This window comes from Tamandua tetradactyla, chromosome 16 (genome assembly GCF_023851605.1).
Source record: "Tamandua tetradactyla isolate mTamTet1 chromosome 16, mTamTet1.pri, whole genome shotgun sequence".
NCBI lineage: Eukaryota > Metazoa > Chordata > Mammalia > Pilosa > Myrmecophagidae > Tamandua > Tamandua tetradactyla.
In genome coordinates, this window is record NC_135342.1 from 40,292,552 (window position 1) to 40,306,419 (window position 13,868).

Genomic DNA, 13,868 nt, shown 5'->3' on the forward strand with positions numbered 1-13,868 from the left:
CTCAGGGAGCTTATGTCCACCTCCGAAGACAGGCGCAGTCACCTGCACCAGACTCTGTGCCAGCCAGGTGATTCTCTCCTTTGTTGACTGCTGGAGGAAGCATGGCTGAGCTGATCGACTTAGCTCCTTCTCTCATTTTCCTGCTCTTCATGAGACTTCATGTTTTCCTGTGCTCTAGCACAGACAACAAGACCCCCCCACACACACACACACTCACCTCCCCTCTAAGAATAGAAGGAAGTTGGATGTGAAAACATGACTACCACTCCCATTGCTGGCCTGGGTTAGAGGGGATGGGAAGACTTTCCAGGTCTCTGGAGGTTGCGCCATCATGCATAGCAGCTGGGGAGATGGTCTCTGGGGGTCTTGAGGCAACAGGACATCTGGGAAATTCTGGGTGGGGTTCTGACCTGGGAAGAATTTAAACAGGATCCCAACCTAAATTTCTGTTTTGTTGGGAAATTTTTTTAGGTCAAGTGCAAAGCAGAAAATGCATAGAAGATGTGATTCACTTTGCCTGGGAAGAGAAGCTCTTTCTCCTGGCTGATGAGGTGAGAGCAGCCCCACTGTCCCCTCAGAGAGGGGTGGGGGTGGATTTTCTCTTCTGGGGAAAAGGAGTCCAAGCCTGATTTGTATTCTGTAGCCAGAGAACTTCTAGATGGAGGAAACACTCTGGCAAAGGTCTTACAACCTAGGAGCCTGTGACCTGGATCAGCCCTATTTTGGTTTGGACTCTTGGTTGTAAATTTTAGAAGCTTAACCTAAGCTGCTTTAAACTTGAAAATGAGAATAAAAAGATGGTGGGCCACAGATGTGGGGTTGGATCCATGGACTCACACCCTGGAGACCAGATTCTCTCTTTCCGTCCCCTTCATGGTAGCCTCACACATAGGCCTGATACCCTCCCAGTGTGGAATTTCCAGCCTGGAAAGAGCGTCTTTCCTCCTGATGTTCCAGCCAGAGTCCCAGAGTTGAGCCTCACTGGTGCACCATGAACCTCACACTCTTGCCAATACCAGTCATTGTGCCTCTGGGGTGCAGTAAGCAAACTGGCCAGGCCAAGAGCAGGGGGCAGGATCTTGCTCTGTCCTGCAAACCTCCAGATGGAGAACGGCAGTGGGGTGTTCCCTAAGGACAAATGGAGGGGCCCTCTCACCTGGGAAGGGAGAGTGGGTGTGTGTGTGGGGGGGTAGAAACAAGTGCTGCTGCCCCCTCCTCAGGCCGCTAGTGCTTCCACGCACCAGGTCAGTTAATTCTCCCAACAGCCTCCCCAAGGGCTCTAACCCCCCATGTCACCCATGAGAAAACATCCCTGAAAGCTGATTAGCTGCTGCTTATTGAACCCCAGATTGGAGCTGAGGCCTGCCCTTCCTTTTCCTTCTTTAAAGGAAAACACTGAGGATCTGCCAAACCGTTTTTAACTTCATCTTCATTTCTGCATGCTTCCTGGTTAGTTATGCTTTGAGCTTATTTGCTTCATCTGTTTGCTGCCTCGTCCCTCCTCCACCCCACCCCCACACAGTTACCCTCCAAACAGTTGTCCTAATTAGTAGCAGATGGCTTTGCATCTTCATTTCTAAGGCAGAGGAAGGGGCAGCAAAGCCTTCTCCCTGCTGGGGGAAGCACGGATGGACCGTGCCTGGCTTGTTGACAATGCAGCCTGGGCTTTCTGGGTCTCCAAAACCAGTTGGAAAGTTCATCTCACAGGGCAGAGCGGGGAGGGTGTCCGCTATGCGTGCTAAACTTGGGGCGCAGGAAAGAAAAAGCAGCTGTGGGTGTTGCTGTGTACATTTTGAGTCTAGTCGGGGAGACTTACAGTAGAAAGTAGACAGAAAAATAATTACGTACCAGGTAAGCACTGCAAGGGAAACACAAAAGGGCTGGGAGAACAACAGGGCTAGCTCTTCAAAGAGGGAGGTCAGCAGCCAGGCACAATAACTGCTGATTGTTATATTATTAAGGAAGTAAACATTGTATTTAGGGAAGAAGATTTGCTTGGGAAAATAGGACTCCTTGATATTGTCACTGGTCAGACAAGGTGGAGAGGAAGTCTGGAGTGGGTTGGGACGAGTGTGGGAGAAATCAGATGGGGCTGTCGGAAGCTCAGCGTCAAACCCGAGTCCTTTCCTCCTTGCTTGTTCTGGAAAGTTCCACCAGGCATGTTCGGGCTCATCCCTGGTTGTGACATCGGAGGCTGGGACTGCCTGGTCTGTTTGGAGCACAGCCTGGCTATGGGTTAGCATGAGCATCTGTGCTTCCCTCGCGGGGGGCCTGCGGCATTCCCCTGGGCACACTCCTGCAGTAGCCCAGGCCTCTGGGAAGGGATTTGTCACAAAAGACGCTGGTGTGTCCTCCCCTGCAGGTATACCAGGACAACGTGTACTCTCCAGACTGCGGATTCCACTCCTTTAAGAAGGTGCTTTATGAGATGGGGCCTGAGTATTCCAGCAATGTGGAGCTGGCCTCCTTCCACTCCACCTCCAAGGGCTACATGGGCGAGTATGTTGGCTTTTCTCTCCCTCCCCTAACGCCATGGTCTCATCACTGCTGGCTTCCCTGCCCCACTGTCAACCTTTTTGGGCAGCAGAGAAGGCCCCCATCTTGGCTACTGCTCTACTCATCTAAAAAGCAGGAGGGGATAGGCTGTGCCTTCTCAACTGTGGAAACTGGGTAGTATGACAACAGTGCTTATGCTAGGGCTTGAATAAAATAAGGCCATGCATGAAAGAAGGTGTTATAGTTAGCTAGCTGCCGGAATGCAATATACCAGAACTAGAATGGCTTTTTGTTGTTGTTGTTTTTCTTTTTTTTTTGCATGGTCAGGCACCAGAAATCCAACCCAGGTCTCCTGCATGGCAAGCAAGAACTCTGCCTGCTGAGCCACTGTGGCCCGCCCTAGAATGCCTTTTAAAAGGGGGAATTTATTAAGTTGCTAGTTTACAGTTCTAAGGCCGAGAAAATGTCCCATTTAAAGCAAGTCTATAAAAATGTCCAAATTAAGGCACCAACAAGCGGTCACCTTCACTCAAGAAAGGCCAATGAAGTTCAGGGTTTCTCTCTCAACTGGAAAGGCATGTGGTGAACAGGGCGACATCTACTAGCTTCCTCTCCAGGTCTCTCGCTTCATGAAGCTCCCTGCGGGCGTTCTCTTTCTTCATCTCCAAACATCACTGACTGGTGGACTTTGTGGTTCTCACCTCATCCTGAAGCATTCTCCAAAATGTTCCCTTTTTTAAAGGATTCCGGTAAACTAGTCAAGCCCACATGGAATAGGTGGAGTCACATCTCCCTCTATTCAAAAGTTAATACCCACAATTTGGTGAGTCACATCAATATGGAGATAATATAATCAAGTTTCCAATATACAGTGCTGGATAGGGATTAAGAGAAATGGTTGTTCCCGCAAAATTGGATTAGGATTAAGGCGTGGCTCTTCTAGGGTTTATAAATCCTTTCAAACCAGCACAGAAGCCATACAGATAGATGGTGAAAATGAAAACAGGACCTCACAGCAGCTTCCAGCACTACATTTCCTGCAAGCCCTGTCACTGTTGCTCTCACGATGACTAATGTCTGAGAGCACAGGAAAGGAGGGTTGAAAGGACAAGCCAGTGATGTCAGGCCAGTGGGCCAAACTCTGTGTGCAAAACTGCCTTAGCACCAGTGATGTCAAGGACAAACGAGTCAGCTTTAATCTGCAATTTTTCATTCAGCTAATATTTATTGAGCACCTACTACAATCCGGGTATGATCTTGGCACTGAGGATGCAATAGAGAAGAAAGCCACAGCAATCTTTGATTTCATGGAGTGTATTTCTAATGAGAAAGGCAGTAGACAAATAAGTAAGATTGAGTCAGAAGGAGAAAAATAATCAGAAAAGAAGGTAGTAGTGCCAGGGGGCAGAGTTGAGGCTGCAGCTTAAATAGTACAACCTTATTTAGAAGATGACCTGACCTAAGACTGGAAGGAGTTCAGGGAGGGAAGTATGCAGATATCTGGAGAAGGGACAAAGCACATGCAAAGGCACTGAGGTAGAAGCACAGCTGGCATGTTCGGAGAGCAGCAAGGGAGCTTCTAAGGTTGGAAAGGAATGAGTGGTGGGAAAGTGACGGATGTTGAAACCATAGAAGTCTTTGGAAGTTTTCATTGGAATTTTGGTCACCTGGGGCCACCTAGGTTTTTACCTTTACTCAGGGTGGGATGGGAGCCATTGAAGGGCTTTGAGCAGAGGAGTGACCTCCTCTGACTTGTATTTTCATATTTTCCTCCGTGTTCTCTGGTGGAGTGCAGAGACAGAATCCCAAGTGTTGTGCTGGAACGACTGGAAGGATAGTGTTTCGGTTTGCTAAAGCTGTCAGAATATAGTATACCAGAAGCGGGTTGGCTTTTTCAAAGGAGATTTATTAGGTTACAGATCTACAGTTTTAAGGCCATGACAATGTGTACACTAAGGCACCAGCAAAAGGATACCTTCACTGAAGAAAGGCCAGTGGCATCCGGGGTTCCTCTGTTACATGAGAAGATGCATGGCAACATTTGCTGGCCCTTCTCTCCTGGGTTGGTTCCAAAATGGCTCTCTCAACTCCTGTGGGTCCTTCTGGCTTCACCTGGAGCATTTTCCCCTCTCTTAGCTTCTTTCAGTTCTCAGTTCTCTCCAAAATGTCTCTCCCTTAAAGGACTCCTTAAGTGCATAAAGGACTCAAGTGCATTAAGACTCACCTTGAATGGGCAAGGTCACATCTCCATGGAACCAACCTAATCAATAGAGCCCACCCAACAATAAGTCTGCCCCCACAAGATTGGATTAAAAGAACATGGCTTTTCTAGGATGCATAACAGTTTAAACTAGGACAAAGGGAGTTGCTATCAAAACTGAGATGGGAAAGGCTAGGGTGAAACAGGTATGTGGGCAAGATTGGGAGTTTGGTTTCAGATATAACTTTCCAACATGTTTGCACAATGTCCAGACAGAGATGGATGTGTGGGTCTGACATCCATCTGGATACTTAACTTTAGGAAATGTATGAGTTGGTAGTTAGAGTCCTAAGCCTGGATGGCTCACAGGGAGTGAGTGAGATGGAGAACAGGTTCAGGGGCTGGGCTCCAGTGGCCCTGAGCTGTTCAGAGTTGAAGGGAAGCAGCAAAGGAGAAGGAAAGGAAAGGCCAGTCCATTTTTACCACCTAAGGGTGTTCATTCTTCAACATTTTGGGGTTCTTTTATGTGCCAGGCATTCAGGCAAGAGGGTGGTAGTTCCTAACATCTACACCTGCCTTCTCTATGTGCCATCAGGTTGGGGAGGGTTCACACTTCTCAAACTGAAGCTGGAAAAATATTCTGGCCAAGTCAAAGAAGCCCATCCCCTTGGTATGGTTGCCGCATGGTTCTGGGTTCTATTCGATGTGAGCAGGAGTCTTTCTGGATCCCCTAGTAGCAGGCTGGCTCCTTGCTAGACTCTCATGTGCTCTGTAACTCTTTTCCTAAACAAACATGTTCTCTATTAACTCATTTCTCATTTTCTAAACCCAAGTATGTTTATTACATACCTGTCCATCTCTCCATCCCTATTACTACTTTTTTTTTTACCTTCTAGCCCCCCAGATGTTGGTTCCACCCTGAGTTATGACCTGTGGCTTTCCCATCTTAGGTACTTAAGTACCTAGGATGACACTGCTCTGCCTAATAGGATTTTCTGGTCATCGGCAGAGGACTAAACAGAATATTCTTTCTTTCAAAATTTTTTCATGGGAAACCTTTCTGAGATGCCAGAATTTATCTTCCCACCTTGGAAATTCTGCTTGAGAGATGATATTGGAGTCTATTGGTCCAGCAGTGTAATCCCCAAAGCATTTAATTGAGTTTCTCACCACATAAAGTCTTCTGGGGCTGCAGATGGAGTGTGCAAAAGAAGGCAAAGCTGGGTTTGTGCCCCAAGGTGCCTGCATTTCTGCACTTGCTGGTTAGCACAGTCCAGAGAAAGAGGCAGAGCTCAGGAAAGTATGGCTGATGGAGCAGATTTGGTTCTTAAAGCAAAATTTTAAATATATGTTACCCAATCTCAACTTCTTTTTATGTGGTTTGACGCTGTATAAATCAGGAGTCTTTTGGTGATGAGTAATACAACTTGACCTGGCCTACATCAAAGAGGCATATATATTTTTAAGTCCACAGCAATAAAAAGTCCAGGGATATAATTAACTCTAGAACTTAAAGATATCACAGGACTGTGTCTCTTTTTCTTGCTTTCTCTGATTCTCTCTCTCTGCTCAGCAGTCCATTGGGTTGGCTTTGTTTTCTGGCAGTAAAAAAAAAATTCCAGCAAAGGTCCTCGGGCCTGTGCAGGGGGATGTTGTGCTTCCATTGGGCAGGCCTGAATCACGTGCCTATCTTCGGAGCAGGGACTAGTGTATCAGTTAGGCTTCAGGCTGAGCTGCTATAAAGTTACAGTGGCCCAAACAAGTTAAAAGTATTTCTCTCCTTAACATAACAGTCCGAAGGTCAGGGCTATCCAGGTAACCTGCTCCACGAGGTCATTCAGGAAATGAACTGGTGGGATGGCTCTGCCATCTCAACATGGGATCCATCTGTAGTGTTTGGGCTGCTGCTCCAATTGCCTCCACTTCTCGAGAAGTGGGAAAGGGTGAGGAGGAAGGAGAAGACGTGCTATTTCCTTATAAGGAAGTACCACGGGATTTATACATATCAGTTCTGCTCACCTTCCCTTGGCCAGAACTGGGCCACACCTAGCCCTTCAGTGTTGGGGGTGGGGAAGGTTATTGCAGATTCTGGCTGGCCAGATTGCCCTGAGCTCTCTCTCTCTCACTGGTGGGTCCTCTCCCCCCTCTCAACCCCAGGTGTGGCTACAGAGGAGGGTACATGGAAGTGATCAACCTGCACCCTGAGATCAAGGGCCAGCTGGTGAAGCTGCTCTCGGTACGTCTGTGCCCGCCAGTATCTGGGCAGGCTGCCATGGACATCGTTGTCAATCCCCCGGTACCAGGAGAGGAGTCCTTTGAGCAGTTCAGCAGGGTGAGTTGTCCGTGTCCCAGGGCCTGTCTGTGGTTCTTGCTATAGCCAGGGCCACCACTCTGGCTGCTGGCTGGGCCCTGTCCAAATAGCCAGACGCCTGCCTCTTTGGGGTTGGTTTCCAGGGGACGCATGGTTCCATCCCAACAAGCTTAAGTCAAGGACAGAGCTGGGCTGTGTTTTAAAGTGGAAAGACCACCTCATTTTCCTTCATGTGATGCCATAATTGAGTGGGCATTGGAGGGAATCTGTTACTAACCTAAGAGAAGTAGAGATGGATGGCATCACTTCCAGGCCCTGGCCTGCCTCTGGCCACTCACAGCTCATTGTGATACAGTCAGAACCTTCTGGATTGCAAGTGACAAGAACCCAGCTTGACTAGTTTAAGCTCCCAGCTGTTCAAGGTTCACATCTCTATCCCCTTTCCCAACAATAACTTCAGAAGTCCTGGGCTGACTCTACTCCAGCTTTGGACATGGGTCTAGTGCTCATTGGCTTTACCAGGGTCATGTGCTTACCACAGGGACTGAGCAGGGTAGGAGTTCCCCCAAAATGCGCTCCACACTCACCACCCAGACTGAGGGGAAAGGGATCCATCAAAGTGAAGATGTGGGGCCTGCCACTGGAAGAAAGAATACAAGCATGTTCTAGGGTGCTTCATAAGGAACCTGAATGCACATTCAGACTTAAGGAGGGGGGGATCAGTTTTCCTTGTTTTCAGGAATGATGTCCTGAGATGAGAGGAGAACTCATGTCACAGCCTACCCCCTAGCCTGGAACACCCCGTGTACTCAAGCGCCCCACAGCCCAGGCCACATGGTTGTCTCCTAGGCTGGGTTTCTGGGGAAAAAGTTCTTGTAGAAGCACATGCATTTGTCCCACTCATGCCCACTCAAGCATCTTTCAACAGTCTGTCCCCATTACCCTGGCTCTATGAAGAACAGTTTCCAATGGCCGCATTCATTCTTGGTTGTGCAGAGATGCTAACTCTGTACTTTCTCCATCTTATCAGGAGAAGGAGTCCGTCCTGGGTAACCTGGCCAAGAAAGCGAAGCTGACAGAACACCTGTTTAACCAGGTCCCAGGAATTCACTGCAACCCCCTGCAGGGAGCCATGTATGCCTTTCCTCGGATCTTCATCCCAGCCAAAGCTGTGGAAGCAGCTCAGGTCTGGGCACAAAGCTGGGATCAGGTCTGGGGTTGCTGGGAGCAATTCTGGGTGCGCTGGGCTGGGCTCAAATCTGGAGGAGCTGACACTGGACTGAACTCTGGACCAGATGCCAGGCAGGCCTGGCTCTCCCTGGGTCCCATGGGGGGAGCTGCTTCTTGCCTTGGGGAGCAGAGTTACTGGTCCCAGAATCTGACCTCTAATGGGTCTCTTAGCTTTGGGGACCGCTCAGCCAGGTGGTATAAAGGCAGAGGGCCTCTCAGAGCCAGCCTACCAGGTGTGGTGGGCAGGGAGCAGGGTTGATCTGGGCTCTGTTAGTGCTGAAATGGATTGCTGCTCCCAATGTGGTACATTTGACACTGGACAGTTTCTGGTAAGTGCCAGGAACTGTTTCTTCAGCCCAGTTGCATGTCCCGGAGCCGTGTTTCTCAAACATGAGTCACCTAGGGGGTCTTTAGAAGCCAGTTCTAGCTCCCAAAGTCTGCAGAAGCCAAGAGTCTACATTTCTAACAGCGCCTGAAGTGGTGCCACACACCCCACTTTGAGGAGTAAAGGCCACAGTTGTGTTCCTGAAAGTGCTGCCTCCTGCCAGCCCCTCGTCACCCTGAATACCTTGTGAAATCTTAGAAACCCTGAGGGTGGAGCCTGAGACTCAGTATTGATGAGGCTTCCCCAGGATTGTTATGCAGTGTGCAAGAAGCACCATCTCCAGTGTATCCTGAGAGCTCCACTGGGCACAAACCTCAGGCCCATGGCGGGCACAATGTGGCTTGGCATATAGGAGGCCACCAGGCGTGCTCACCTGGGGTAGGTACACAGGAAACAGCCTGGTGCAGAAGCGCCTCAGCCTGTGGCTCTCGCAAGACGTCTTTCAAAACCTTGCTCCTGCACCAGCTCCCAGCAGAGCTCCAGTGTCCTGCTTTGGGAGAGAGAACCTGTCATTTAGGTTGTGTTTAGCTTTGAGTTTTTAATGGCATTTATGTGCAGTGCGAAACCAGGAATGAGCCCTAGTTCTGTCCTGCTTCTTTAGGCCCGTAAACTGGCCCCGGATATGTTCTACTGCCTAAAACTCCTTGAGGAGACTGGCATCTGTGTTGTACCTGGCAGCGGCTTCGGACAGAGAGAAAACACTTACCACTTCAGGTACAGCTTCCTCTATGCTGGGTCTATCCTGGGAATCTTGGGCTTCTTAACAAGGCTGGCTCCAGAGACCAAGATAAGTGGTCCTTCTGCTGTCCCTTCTGTGACACTTCTCACCCTGCCCCGTGCTGGCCTCCAGCAGACTCAAGTACAGACCCTCTGCCCAGGGAGTGGTCCCGAGGCCACCTCCCTGAGAGGTCTTCCTTGACTGCTCTGTCTCTCTCCACTTTGTCCCATTGGACTTAGTCTTGGCAATATGTTTCCTTCTTTATTTCCCTGTCCCCTTTAAGCTCCTGATAGCAGCAGGCAGCACCCAAGTGGGTCCACGCTGCCTGGAGCATAGTAAGTGCTTGAGCAATGCTAGGCTGCACAGTGGGCCCGTGGGCCCCAGAGCTGAGCAGGATGGAGCACTCTGCAAAGGTTTCCCCAGCAAAGCCGTTTCTATTCAGAACAGCATCTTCCCCTTGCCTTGGCATGCTCAGATGTCTCCTGCAGCAGATGCTAAAAAAAGAAATGTCATAAGTTTAGCAAGTCCTAGAAACTCAAGTCTTACTTAGCCAAGGTCATGGACAGCGTTCCCTAGACGGACAAACTATGTGGTTAGCTTTCCACCCTTAGGCTCCCCTCAGTGATTCATAGTGCTGTCAAGAAGTGGTTTAACAAGTGCCTGGCGCTGTCCAGAGGCTGGAGCTATGGCACAAACAAGACCAGCCTGTCCTTCCTCATGCCACTTATCCATACCTGCTTATCTCCTCTCTTGTCGGTGCAAGAACACAGTGTGGGTTCTTTCCTCTCCCTTTTTCCGGGGCAGCTTGCATCCTGTCTGATGCTGTTTTCTTTCCTGATAGAATGACCATTCTCCCTCCAGTGGAAAAGCTGAAGACGGTCCTACAGAAGGTGAAGGACTTCCACATAAAGTTCCTGGAGGAGTACGCATGAGGGCCCCACAGTGCCGGGGAGGCTGCCCTCGGGCCTTCCTTCTCATGGCACCTGGGTCGGCCCAGACTTATCCCCCCTTCTCCAGTGACTCTGCCGCAGACTTCCTAGAGGTCACTGGTCGAATTCATCATCATTCTGTCCCAGGAGACCCCTTTCTCTGTGCCTTGATGTTGGAGCACTTCTCTTCTAAGCAAATGTGAATCTGCGATGTCTTGGAGGTCCTGTGTTTTGATGCAACCAAAGTAGAGGGACTCACTCAGCAAACACGGCCAGGGTTCTCCAAATCTGTTGATGTTGCTTTCAGAAAGTTCGTTTGAGGTTTCCACACAACCAGGGTGTATTGGGTGAGATGCTTCAGCTCTGGAGAAACGAGCAGGTGTGGGAAATGTCATGTATACCATGACGGACTGGAAACCCCAAACTCACCAGCTTGATGAAATAAAACCCTCAGTGGTGTCAAACAGTGGAGCCTGGATTCTGGGCTGGAGGTAGGCAGCTCCTCTCAGACAAGGTGAGGGCAGCAGCACACAAGGTGGACAGGAAGCCAGTCTGGACTGTGGCAGGCACAGCGACCTAGACCAAGTTCAAAGGGTCCTGCCAGGGTGTGAGTGGATTTGAGCCAACTCAAGTCGAACATGTCTTATTTCAGAGCTGTGCAGGAGGTGGGAAGGATTCTGCTTGGCTATGATGGGTTCCCTCCACATGCCTAAGCTGGGACCCCTGTCTGAGAGGTGTCTGGGTTTCAGTGATACGGGGTGCTTGCCCAGCAGTGTCCCGTTTAGCATGGAAGGACTGACCAGTGGAATGTGGATCCATCCTGCTGCTGGTTTGCTCCCAAGGGCTTGAGCCTTTACATACATCGCCCCCTGCTGGCGGCAGGAAGGAAAAGGAAAGTCTGAAAATACCCTCATCAGGGCGAGCCTCAAGGACTGGAGGACAATCAAGCCCCTGTAGTATCTGTTGAATTGTTAAATTTAGTCCATTCCTTAGCTTAATTGGTCAAAGTGCCTGGTAACTTGGCTGCTGTGGAGGAGTACGTGTGATCTGATTCAAAGTTTATCCAAGTGTTTTAACTTAATACAAAGTGTCTGCCTCTTTCCATGCTGGCTGCTGACTCCCCTCCCAGACTAACTGTCCTGTAGTGTTAGCTGCCTCTCAGACCAGCAGGTATCGTCCACCAGGCATGCCACTTCCCCAGCATTAGCCAACCCAGGACGGGGCCCAACCCAGACTCCAAGAAAGCAGCTCCGGGCAGCAGCAGGCTTGGTATGTTTTTCTTCACCAAAAGCCCTCCCTGCTTACCCTCTGCCTTCCCCAGGAGTGGTTAGGAAAGCCAAGGCCAGCTCAAGGAGTGTGGGGCACCCAGTAAGTCCCAAAATGGGATTGAAGGAGCTGGAAAGAGGATTTCGAAGAGGGTAGAGGAGTGGGGTTTGCAAGCTGCCTTTGATGCCAGCTGGGTCCATGCAGGGAATGCAATAGAAAACTTCAAACTCCATCACTCAGTAGCATTACAGTCCCTAAGAAGAAAATAGCCACAATTTCAAATCACAAAAGGGAATGCTTTGGAACTTTTTTTTTCCCTTAAAAAAAGAAAAGAAAAATTGCACTTGCACTTGCTACATGGTATATAAACCAGAATGTGTCCCAGAGGTGCAAGATTTCTAATACATTGCTTAGGAAGGTTAATAGTCACTCAATACATTCTGTGTGAGTGGAAAAGTCAAATGGTGGAAGCTAGTATATTTTTTATATTTTTGTAATAATTGCTTTTTTCATGGGGGGGAGGAGGGGTTAGTATTTATAGTCTTAACACGTCCAATAGTTTTTTATATATCTCTTCAGATTATAAATAACCCATAAAAACTTTGCAGAGTTTACATGATTTTTTTAATATGCTGTAGACACTTGGTTTGCTTTTTTTAAAAATGCAAGCATAAGGTCAGCTAGTCAAGGAGGTTGATTTCAGATTGAAGCGCTGATCTTTATTGATAGATTTGATTTTCTACAAATTCTATTCTGGTGCCTTTCCTGTCAGGGCACCACCAGAGAAAGTTGTCATTTGGGGTCACACTTTGAGTCTACACCTGTGCAGTTTTCTGTGTTTATCCGGATCCACGTGTGGGTGGAGCTGGGGAAGCACTGAGCTGGGCTGGATCTGGGACCTGACATGCTGCCTTGGACCGTGAGGCCAGCTGGTTCTTCTATTTGAATGTGTGAAGTTTGCACGAATTGCAGACAGGCCTGCCTGTGCCTGTTTTCCAGTTTCCAATTCGGTTTCTACCAGGTATTTCCTGTACAAGGTACTTAATGATAGCCCTGCTGGAAATTTCTAAACAATAAAATATGTGTCCAAAATTCTGGCTGTGTTTGATTTTCCTTGTGTTTAAATCTTAAAATCGAATGGACATCCCCAATTTTACATGTTCATTTTTCATAATTCATGTTTTGAGCACCATAGCAAGTATTTTTACTCAAATATAAACTCTAATCACATCTTGGCTTTTATTTCCTCTCAAATGCCAATCTGAATAAGGACCCCGAGTTGCTGTTATTTTACGTGGGGAAACTTTATGGATTCTTTAAAATCAAAGTTGCTTAAGTACATACAGAGATTTGCTTTCTGATAGAAGTGAAATAAGAACAGCTTCTTTTGGGGGTTTGGGGAGGAGGTGGAGAAGAAGCACTGTGAGGCCTGTGGGGAGAGGAGGAACTGGCTATACAAGGAATTGCATTGATTTTCTCCATATTTTACTTTATATTCAATTTTAATGCATGGCTGTGGAATTCCCCTAAACTAAAATTTTAGTCTTTATTGAAGAAAATTTGGAAAATAGACAAAAGGAAAAAAAAAAAGGACTCAGGTGAAAGAGATAGGAGCCCACTCACGGTAATCTAAGCAGAACAAAGGAAATTAGTGCTAGAAGGAAGCTTTGATTCTTCTGTTCACATTGTTAAAATGCAAAGGACTGTCTTGTCCAGCTCCACATTGGACAATCCCAAGAAAGAGCTCTGATTGGCAGCCTCAGTTCATGTGCCCTTCCCTGAAGTAAGCTCTGGCCCATGGGATGAGAGTACTTTGGCTGTATTCATGCAGAAGGTGGAAAAGGGTTTGGGGTCCACCAGATCCACGTGAGCCATAACATTGGAGGCGAGGAGAAGCCATTTCCTGGAAGACAGGGTTGGAGGTGGAATGCATCAACAAAGTCAGGTACCACAGATGATGTGTCCAGGTAGTGAGGGATTGTGAGGCTCACTGCTGATACCCAAGTGGACTGGAGATGCTTCCTCCCTCTTCCCTCGCCCTACCACACACACACACACACACACACACACAGGGACACATAGATTCGTCCATCTGGGGAGTAAACTTGATGTATTTTATTATATGGAAAGTCAGTTAAATATAGGTATTGGAACAGTTACTCTAAATGATTTTCAGTTTAGAGTTTGCTGAAACCACACTCAAGATATTCAGAATAGGTTTAAAAACAAAACAAAACAAAACCCAATATAAACCAGGAATTGTAGAGAATGTGAAGTCAAAAGCTAATAAGTCATCATCACTGACTTCAAGAAGCTTACAGGTTGCTGTCTTG

At 48.1% G+C, this 13,868-nt stretch overlaps 1 protein-coding gene across 6 annotated transcripts in view; it reads left to right on the plus strand.

The window, feature by feature from the left end:
- GPT2 (glutamic--pyruvic transaminase 2) overlaps window positions 1–12,630 on the plus strand; it is a 36,924-nt gene extending 24,294 nt beyond the window's left edge. For all 6 annotated transcript variants that reach the window (XM_077132320.1, XM_077132324.1, XM_077132321.1 and 3 more), the window contains 6 exons: window positions 472–551; window positions 2,363–2,499; window positions 6,854–7,028; window positions 8,038–8,193; window positions 9,224–9,336; window positions 10,182–12,630. In XM_077132320.1, coding sequence (XP_076988435.1) covers window positions 472–551; window positions 2,363–2,499; window positions 6,854–7,028; window positions 8,038–8,193; window positions 9,224–9,336; window positions 10,182–10,272 — 752 coding nt within the window. In that variant the 3' untranslated portion in view covers window positions 10,273–12,630. The remainder of the gene's footprint in view (window positions 1–471; window positions 552–2,362; window positions 2,500–6,853; window positions 7,029–8,037; window positions 8,194–9,223; window positions 9,337–10,181) is intronic.
- The last annotated feature ends 1,238 nt before the right edge of the window (window positions 12,631–13,868 follow it).